At 43.6% G+C, this 10,009-nt stretch overlaps 1 protein-coding gene across 1 annotated transcript in view; it reads right to left on the bottom strand.

Moving 5' to 3' along the window:
* AKAP6 (A-kinase anchoring protein 6) overlaps positions 1–10,009 on the bottom strand; it is a 301,656-nt gene that overhangs the window by 243,556 nt on the left and 48,091 nt on the right. The window contains exon 2 of the mRNA XM_068160348.1: positions 5,584–5,944. Coding sequence (XP_068016449.1) covers positions 5,584–5,910 — 327 coding nt within the window. The 5' untranslated portion in view covers positions 5,911–5,944. The remainder of the gene's footprint in view (positions 1–5,583; positions 5,945–10,009) is intronic.

Below are 10,009 nucleotides of genomic sequence, written 5' to 3'. Positions count from 1 at the left end.
AGAAGAAGAGAGAAGAAGAGAGAAGAGAAGAAGAGAGAAGAATAGGCCAAACCAGGTTGGAAGAGACCTTCAAGATCATCGCATCCAACCTATCATCCAGCACCACCTAATCCACAAAACCATGCAAATAACAACTGCAACCATGCAAATAATAACAACAAAACCCCACAACACCAAGTATTTATTTCTGCTCTTAAGAGGAACTGATAGATTAAAAAATAAATGCTGAAAAGTACTCAGAAAAGTAATTTGATCCAGCCTTCAGTGTTTATTCAATGAAACCACCGATCCCTCATATTATTCAATCAATAAAAGCCCACTGAATTCAAGAGGAGGGGATGAGGAAGACACCTCCAGTACCCTGGTTTTACACTTTTTCACAGCTCCTCTAAGGAAATGACAAGAACAATAACCTATCTAACTGCAGATATATTAGAAACTAATGTCCTTTATTACCTTGCTTTTATAATTCCTTACAGTCTTCTCTTATCCAGGATTTAAGTACAAGGAGAACGCAACTAAAAACCCTTTGGTCCCATTTGCACATATCTGCAATTGGCAACAGTTACACAGAATGTGTTAAAAAGATGTAAATGTATCTTAGCAGGGATTGAGTTAGGAGCGATGACCAGGTGAATGACTAAAACAAGGCATTCTGGATCCCAGTGAGTTATGATTCATGCATCTAAGCTGCTGAAGCACTCAGGTGAGGCTGAGCTTTCCAGGAAATTTCCTAAGGGATGACACAAGACAAGCCTCCCAGTCATGCTGTGTGGCTAGCTCTGAGAACAGGGCAGGGCAGAAGTGAGAGAAGCGAGTATTTTGAAAGGATTAGTGGTGGCTAGTACAGCCCTAAGTCAATTAACATGAAAAGAGACTGGCAGCAAACACCAAAATCCCCAGGGATCAAGCCATAAAAAAGAAACAAGTTCTTGATGACAGAAAGAGACAGATCTGCAACAGGGATACTAGCAGACATCCACAAGAGAAAGAGTTGAAACTACTTGCTGAGCAATTTTTGCATGAAACATCATAAAAAGTGTGCTGTGGCACAGGACACTCAAACCAGCTCTGTCACCAGAAGCCAACCAACAACCAGAGGAAGGAAATCAGTTTTTAAGCATTCAAAATGAATAGAAAGCTGCATGAAAATGGAACTGGACCTCTCCTGGGTGAAGAAAAACAGACTATGAGAAAACGAAATATATTACCTCACTGGTAACATTTGCAGTTTTTAAATGCTATTCAGAAAGTCATACATGGGAGACTCTTATCCTGAGTCTGTGGCATGCATTTGTCTCTTTATGATTTGCACAAGGGAGCAGAGAGAAACCTTAAACTTGCAGGTAACAATGTGTGTGCTGGAGCGGGGAGATACTTTGAACATAAGCAGAAGACAGATTTGGAACTGAGAAATGGGAGACAGGGAACAAAAAAAGTTCGGTTATGGAAATAGGCAAAATCCTACATGTAAAATTTCACAGACAAAATGGATAAGAGGAAAGTGAAAAACCCATGGAGTTTGGGAGTCACAACAAGCTGAACACCAATCAACCATCTCCTGCTCTTCTGAAAAAAATACCAACCCACTGTGGGTTGTCTCAAAGACATGTTAAATGCTTTCTCCAGTTTACTCAGCATGGTGAAGACTCACACTGAGCCTTCTGTCCAGCCTGGGCACAGTTCCAGAAGGACCCAGAGAAGCTGGAAAGTACTCCTTAAGAATTATCAGAGCACAGAAGAAATCAAACAAACAAACACCAAAAAAATAGGATCTAGCTATGCATTTGGGTTTTTTTTTTTTTTGCTTAGCTGATTCTCATTACGTTTTATAATGCAAGAGCATGCACTTTGGCCACAACAACCCCATGCAGAGCTACAGGCCGGGGTCAGAGTGGCTGGAGAGCAGCCAAACAGAAGGGACCTGGGGTTACAGATGGATAGCTGACCGAACATGAGCCAGCAGTGTGCCCAGGTGGCCAAGAAGGCCAAGGGCATCCTGGCCTGCATCAGAAATAGTGTGGCCAGCAGGAGCAGGGAAGTCATTGTGTACTCAGCACTGGTTAGGCCACACCTTGAGTACTGCATCTAGTTCTGGGTCCCTCCATTCATGAAGGACATCGAGACACTTGGAACGTGTCCAGAGAAGGGCAACAAGGCTGGGGAGAGGTCTCAAGCACAAGCCCTACAAGGAGAGGCTGAGGGAGCTGGGATTGTTCAGCCTGAAGAGGAGGCTCAGGGGTGACCTTATTGCTGTCTACAGCTACCTGAAAGGAGGTTGTAGCCAGGTAGGGGTTGGTCTCTTCTCCCAGGCAACCAGCACCAGAACAAGGGGACACAGTCTCAAGCTGTGCCAGGGGAAGTTTAGGCTCGAGGTGAGGAGAAAGTTCTTCACAGAGAGAGTTGTTAGCCATTGAAATGTGCTGCCCAGGGAGGTGCTGGAGTCACCATCCTTGGAGGTGTTCAAGAGGGGTTGGACGTGGCACTTAGTGCCATGGTCTAGTAGTCATGAGGTGTTGGGTGACAGGTTGAACTTGATGATCTTTGAGGTCTTTTCCAACCTTATTGATTCTATGACAATCTCAGTGACAGGTCCCTCCCAGGCTGGCAGTCCAGACAACTGCAGATAATTGAGATTGCTTTATGTTCTTCTTTTTTTTCTTTTTCCAGTTCATGAAACAGATTTTTTTCTCAGTTTCATGAAACAGATTTCTTCTTAGTCTTCCCTTTCCCCGCAATAAAAAAATCCCTAGGTGCTACAGTAATTGCTTCCATGCAAAAAAACTATTAGGAAACTACATTTTTCTGGGCTGCTGTTAACTCTTGCAACTTCACAAATCAACTCCAAAAAGGAGTAAATCATGGGATATGTTATTCATTCACCAACCTCCATTTGGAAACAAGAAATTTTACTGGCTGTATGAGAGTGAGTTATGTCTACAGAATATCCTCATTTCATAAGCAGTTCTGCTTGTGCTCAAAGCCAGCCCAAACCTGTGTGCAAATACCATCCCACAAACTCTACAGCCCTTTAGTTTCAGCTTAGCCCTGCACCAGTGTGGCCACAAGCAATTCCAGGGCAGAACTGGCAACCAAACCCAGCAGCATTTGTTATATCTACCTGCAGAAATCCCTTTTAGGTGTATTTGCTAAAACCCTCCTAGGAGCATACTGTGGGCATAGTCCTTTTTTTCTTGTCAAAAGCCAGCAATCTCTACCCCACATTGTCCAGAAAAACTGATGAGCAGGAAATACTTCAGATCAGCTCGATTTGGTTAAGACTGGTTACAGGACAATTGCTCTGTGCTTAATGCTAGACTTGTGTTTTAGGATAGCTTACAGCTCCAGTCCTAAAATAAACACAAATAAAATGCCATTGCACTGAGTCTGAAGGAAGACTGTGTTCACATAAACAGGCCTCAGAATGCAACTCTGAAGACAGTTCAGTCTGAGGAGATAACATTTGCCTGCTGCCTGCTATTTTTGGAGACTGCTGCCTTCAAAAGCATGCTTCATGTGCTACAGAAACCAAGCCATGCAAACACACACACAGAGTTCCAGACAGGATTCATTTGAATTTCACTTCCAATTTCCTTAATGTCTTTAAATATTCAACACCAAAATTTAAATCTGGGACCAAGACAGAGAGAGTTCTTTAAAGATCCTTGTGAGTTGCTCTTTTACTCAAAACAGATTTGCCTAGCAGGTTTTTGTTCTGGGTAAACAAAGCGGGGGGGGGTGGGGTGGGGGGGGGTGGGGTGGAGAGGGGAGGAGGAGGGAAGGGGAAAAAAGGGAAAGAGAGAAAAAGAAATGTTCCTTTACTGGCTGGGGCTATTCAAATCTTATTACATATTTCTCACTATTTCATATTTCTCATGCCAGAAAACCAAAACAAACCCCACACATTTACATAGTCCCACCTGAGTTCAATTTTCAACATAACCCTTACATGACAGAAAGGTCAGAAATTAGACCACCTTTCTACCTTCTTGCCTCTGAAACTTGCTTAGTTTTCAGATGAGTGGCCATGCTCACTGGGACATCTCACAGTATATTAGAGGTTGGAAGAGATCATCGAGTTTACCCCCCACCCCCCACCCCCGCCCCGCCAAAGCAGGAGCACTTAGGACAGTCCACACAGGAATGCATCCAGATGGGTTTTGAAAGTCTCCAGAGAAGGAGACTCCATAACCTCTCTGGGCAGCTTGTTCCAGTGCTCCATCACCCTCACAAGAAAGAACTTTCTCCTCACGTTGAGGTGAAATCTTCTGTGTTCAAGCTTGTACCTGTTGCTCCTTGTCTTATTACTGTGCACCACTGAAAAGAGCTTGGCCCCCTCCACTTGACACCCACCCCTCCAATATTGATACACATTGATGGGATCCCCTCTCAGTCTTCTCAAGACTAAACACTCCCAAGGATCTCAGTCTCTCTTCAGAGGGGAGATGCTCAAATCCCCTAATCATCCTTCTAGCTCTCTGTTGGATTCTCTCCAGCAGTTCTCTATCTTTCTTGTACCGGGGAGCCCAATGCTGGATGCAGTATTCCAGGTGTGGTCTCACCAGGGCAGAGCAGAGAGGTAGAAGAACTTCCATACACCTGCTGGACATACCCTTCTTGATGCACCGCAGGATACCATTGGCTCTCTTGGCCACAAGGGCACATTGTTGTTCCATGGAGAACTTGCTGTTCACCAGCACTCCAAGGTTTTCTCCATGGAGCTGCTTTCCAGCAGGGCAGTCCCTAACCTGTACTGGTGCCTGCTGTTATTCCTCCCCACATGTAGAACCCTGCACTTACCCTTATTAAACTTCATGAGGTTTGCCTGCACCCAGCTTTCCAGGCTGTCCAGGTCATGTTGGATGGCTGCACAGCCCGACAGGGGGTCAGCCAAGCCCCACCCCTCCACACACACACACCCCTCCCCTTTTTTTTTTCTGAAGCCCATTAAAATGAAAGAGAATATTTCTGGGCCCTTCGAGGTGTCTGGTCAGATTACTGTTAGTGATGTATTAGCTGGTGTTGGGGTGTGAACATGTTCATCACTATGGTTATGGCTGTTGAATTAAGTGATGAGTTAAGAATAGAATAGAATAGAATAGAATAGAATAGAATAGAATAGAATAGAATAGAATAGAATAGAATAGAATAGAATAGAATAGAACAGAACAAAACAAAATAAACCAGGTTGGAAGAGACCTTCAAGATCATCACATCCAACCTATCACCCAACACCACCTAATCAACTAACCCATGTAACCTAGCACCCTGTCAAGTCTCCTCCTGAACACCTCCAGTGACGGCGATTCCACCACCTCCCCGGGCAGTCCATTCAAATGGGCAATCACTCTCTCTGTGTAAAACTTCCTCCTGACCTCCAGCCTGAACTTCCCCTGGTGCAGCAATGTTGCAAAAAATCTGGGAATGATAGGATTTCTGTTATCTCCCTGAAAAAGGATTTATTCACTTTTTAGCACAGGCTTCCACACAACATAGGAGTTATGAAAAGCCCTTTTCTTTACTAGTAGCACAGTTGAGCAAAGCATCTTCACTGAACAGTCTGCAATATGAAATTCATCCTACCTTCAGCTGCACCAGATGCACATCCACATGCTTGCTATCCGAATCCTGCTGGACAGAGTAGGTCAGATCCCTGACTCTTTCAGATGTCATCCTAAGCCAGGTCTCAATTTCTGGCAAGTGCAGAACAATCTTCCAATCAGCCCCAGTGTGTAGAGGAGGAGGCTTTTCATACTGCTGGCCAGAATCGAGCTCCTTCATGACATCCGCTTCCCCGTCTTGTTCCGCTGTAGGAGTCATGTTTACGAGCATGGGAGATGCATCAGACGACATGGGATCCAGTTCTTGTGTCCTCATGGGAGACAAAGCTACTACATCCATGGCTAACATGGGCAAATCTAAACCATAATTCTAACCAAGGTAGCTGCAAAGATAAAAATAAAAGAGACAGCTGTTACGAGGCCAAATTTTGCAAAGTACTTCACAAAGAGCATATGGCAATGGCTGAGAGGAGCTGTCCTTCTAAATGAATTTCTTATCCTGAAAAATCTACACTAGAGGTCCAAGAATATGCAGTTTTGGGGTTTTTTTTTTTTTTATTAACTTTGTTGTTTTGAACAAACAAGGTTTGGTTTTTTAGAGAAAACAAGCAAGCACTACATTTCACTGCAGACAATCCTCTCGGAAATGACAGCTTTCATGGGTGGAGAACACAGGGTGATTCTCTACAACTGCAACAGAAACTGGGCGTTGAGAAAGCCAGCAGAACTTTACTGACCTCTACAAGTTACTGTCTCTAAACCAGCACAGATTAGAACGTATTCTTTGCCTGAATTGTGTGACTGAACACAAACTACCTCAAGTTTTATTCAAATTTCCCAACTGTCCACTCAACTACTGGTCATGTGCAACAAAAATTTTGAAGGCGAACTTGAAGCAGCTCTTCAGGATACCTGTTTGATTTATAGGCAGATCACAGAACCACAGAAACATTCAGGCTGGAAAAGATCCTCAGAGTGACCAAGTCCAACTGATAACCCTGCTCTACAAGGTTCACCCCTAAACCATATCCCCAGGCACCACATCCAAAACAACTTTAAACATCCACGGTTGGTGACTCAACCACCTCCCTGGGCAGCACATTCCAATGCCTGACCACTCTTGCTGTGAAAAAAAAAGTTCCTAATGTCCAGTCTAAACCTACCCAGTCACACCTTGAGGCCATTCCCTCTTGTCCTATCACTAATTACCCGTGAGAAGAGACCAGCACCAGCCTCTCTGCAACATCCTTTTGGGTAGTTGTAGACAGCAATGAGATTTAAGTTTTGAAGTTTGAAACCTGACAGTATTGTTAGCTTAAGAAGTGTTGCAATAAGCAACAACTCTATCAAAACTTAGACATAAGAATTCAACATGTCAAAACATGTGCCTAAAATTAAAACATAATTTTATGAGACTGGCTTTATTAAAGCCCAAAAGCTGTGCCATCAGTATACACTTACAATGTTCACTGGAGAAAGTAAGTACCATAGTATCATAGTATCAGTCAGGGTTGGAAGGGACCACAAGGATCATCTAGTTCCAACCCCCCTGCCATGGGCAGGGACACCCCACACTACATCAGGCTGGCCAGAGCCTCATCCATCCTGGGCTTAAACACCTCCAGGGATGGGGCCCTCAACCACGTCCCTGGACAACCCATTCCAGGGCTTCACCACTCTCATGGGGAAGAACTTCCTCCTCACATCCAGCCTGAATCTCTCCACCTCCAGTAATTTTACTTTGTACCTCACTCTTTCTCTGTACATTCTAGCTGTATGTAATACAGAAGGCTGCTGTAAAACTTATGATTGGGGGGGGAATACCCTGATTACCAGCATATTTCTCATTTGGAACACACTGCCTAAAGCAATATGAAAATGCTCACTTAGTAGGAGGGATTTTCTACCTACTTTTGGAGAGACCCAAATTCGATACATGCCTGCCTTTGACCTACAACTTCACTAAATCTCGTACTAGTACTTACTTGCTTCTTCAATACTTTGCAGCCCTAAGCTATGTTCAGTAAGTCTACATCAAGAGAATTAGGAAGATTAGGTCCTTTTGAAACAAAGTAAAACCAGCTTTAACTAGTGCTTATTAGAATGACATAAGCTACAGTCTCTTAACTTTCATTTGTATTCCTTTTCCATAGTGCTAAGGCTGCAGATAACTCGGTTATGCATCTGCTAACTTGGGCAACATTCCAAGGTTTTACACTTTGACTATCTTTTCAGAAAAGACTACATTTTAGCTTTTAATATAATAGCTTTAAGAGTGCAGAAACCAGTGCATCAGCTACATTGTGAGTACTGAATTATATATCTAAATGGTTCAAGTGGAGTCCTAGTATCCAGATACTACTCTTGTAGGCAATGAGAGTACCAAAGAAGTATCCAAACATCAGTCTGTTTATCATAGTGGGGGGGGGGGGGGGGGGGGGGGAGAATTGCATTAATGTTAATTTGATTTTATTTCCTGTTCTGCCACTCCTTAGTTATCTTTTGCATGTCTATCACTCCCACAAATCCATATTTAAAACTTATAGTAAACTAGTAAATATTAATTTGGCACTTCAGAACAAAATTTTCTATCCGTGCAATCAAGAAAAGGGAATGAAAGGAGGCTCCAATCATTCTCAGTGCCTGCTGTACCAGTTCCAATTCTTTTAGTCTGATTTTGGAGTACTTCAGAATTAAACAGGGTCAAATAAAAAGCTCTGCAGCAAGACTGTATCAAATTAACTTTCAGGATGCTGAGTATTTGTTCGAGTCTGTGTCTTTTCACTGCCCATTTTTCAGCTTAAACTGCTGCTGTACATATTCAAAATACACTGCCAGACAAATCACTGACTTCTAAAATCTTTTTAATCTTAGATACTGCTGACAATGGCCCACTTTAAAGCATATAAATCAACTGTTCTAACAGCCAGAACTATCTTATCTCTTTAAATGTGCTCTTTATATTACTTCCTCCTGAACAATTAAATTTTGGTGAAGCCTATGTCCTAATCCCTGCATGTTTATCATTAATAAATTAAACATTCCTACCAGCAGTCCTGAACCACTAAATGTTACAGAAATGCAGGAAGTGCAGTACTTTCTTAGTAGCTTTTCCCACACAAGAAAACCCACCCTGGCTCGCTAAGAGAGTCTTCCAACATGACTCAGCTCAATTAACAAAGAGAAATTGAAACATGCTCCTGCAGAAGCAAACAAAAGCTGTTGCATGCAGCATGCAGAGCATAGCTCTAGCTCTGATACACTGAGTCTGCAATTAGCAAGCATTAGGAACCTGCTGACCTCTTTTTTGCTACTATGTGCTTGACTATATACCAGCTGTCCAGCGTTACAGCTAATGTCTGCTTAATCCTAGTCGCTCTTAAAGTCAAGTCCTCTGAATCCTTTTCTTTCCGCCAGACCGCCAGTTGCAACACTTCAAATAAGAATGTCTAGAGGAGCTCTCAAATAGATCATTCTTTTCACACTCTTAAAAACTAAATTCCTACAAAGATCATCAAACACACTGTGGGTACTAATTAGTAAGGTTACGGAAAGCTTTAAAAAGCTTACAAGTGTTGGAAGGAGAAACTGTTGCAGCTAGGACACAGATGCGTTAAACAGTTTCTCAGCAAAATACAAAGGCACCATCATCCAGCCGTGCTGCGAGAAAGGAAAGCGGAAACGTTCTGCTGCCTTTTCCAGAGAAAACGGGCGCTGAAGCGGCGCACTCCCGGGAGCGCTCCGAAAATCCCTGGAGAAGCAGAAAGCTCCACCCCAATACCCCTCCCCCAGCACCTCCGCAACTGTGGCAAAGCAACATAATTCCCCTGGCACGCCTCCGCTGCCCTATGCAACGCGCTGGCAAGGCGCTGAGAGTGCAAGCTTCAGTAACCCTCATGCTTCGGATATGAAAGGAAAGCAGGAAAATCTCGGCCACAGAGGTGCTTTCACTAAGTTCTAATGTAGAAATGCTGAAGAGCAAACAACAAGGCCTGGAAGCAAGAGCATATCTGATATACATACCTACTTCAAGCAATTTGGGGGTTTTAAAATTGGCCAGAACATTTTTGATCAGGAGTAGGTTCTGCTTCTTGGATTGCTGACCAGGTGCTAGTTACTGACTTTTTTTGATTACTGACCACGTTCCATGATTTGTTGGCCTTGCAGAGGACTGCATTCATAAAGTTTTGTTAAGATACCATCTTAAGATGATCAGTTAGCTGCTCTCCACTTCTCTCTTGTATAAACACTTTCACCTGTCATCCTCCTGATATACAGGCTGGATGTGAGGAGGAGGTTCTTCACCATGAGAGTGGTGAAGCCCTGGAATGGGTTGTCCAGGGAGGTGGTTGAGGGCCCGTCCCTGGACGTGTTTAAGACCAGGCTGGATAAGGCTCTGGCCAGCCTGCTCTAGTGTGGGGTGTCCCTGCCCATGGCAGGGGGGTTGG

Source organism: Melanerpes formicivorus, unplaced genomic scaffold, assembly GCF_026170545.1.
Source record: "Melanerpes formicivorus ecotype bairdi unplaced genomic scaffold, bMelFor1.0.p_v2 SCAF_49, whole genome shotgun sequence".
Classification (NCBI taxonomy): domain Eukaryota; kingdom Metazoa; phylum Chordata; class Aves; order Piciformes; family Picidae; genus Melanerpes; species Melanerpes formicivorus.
This window is presented reverse-complemented; position numbering and strand designations above follow the sequence as displayed.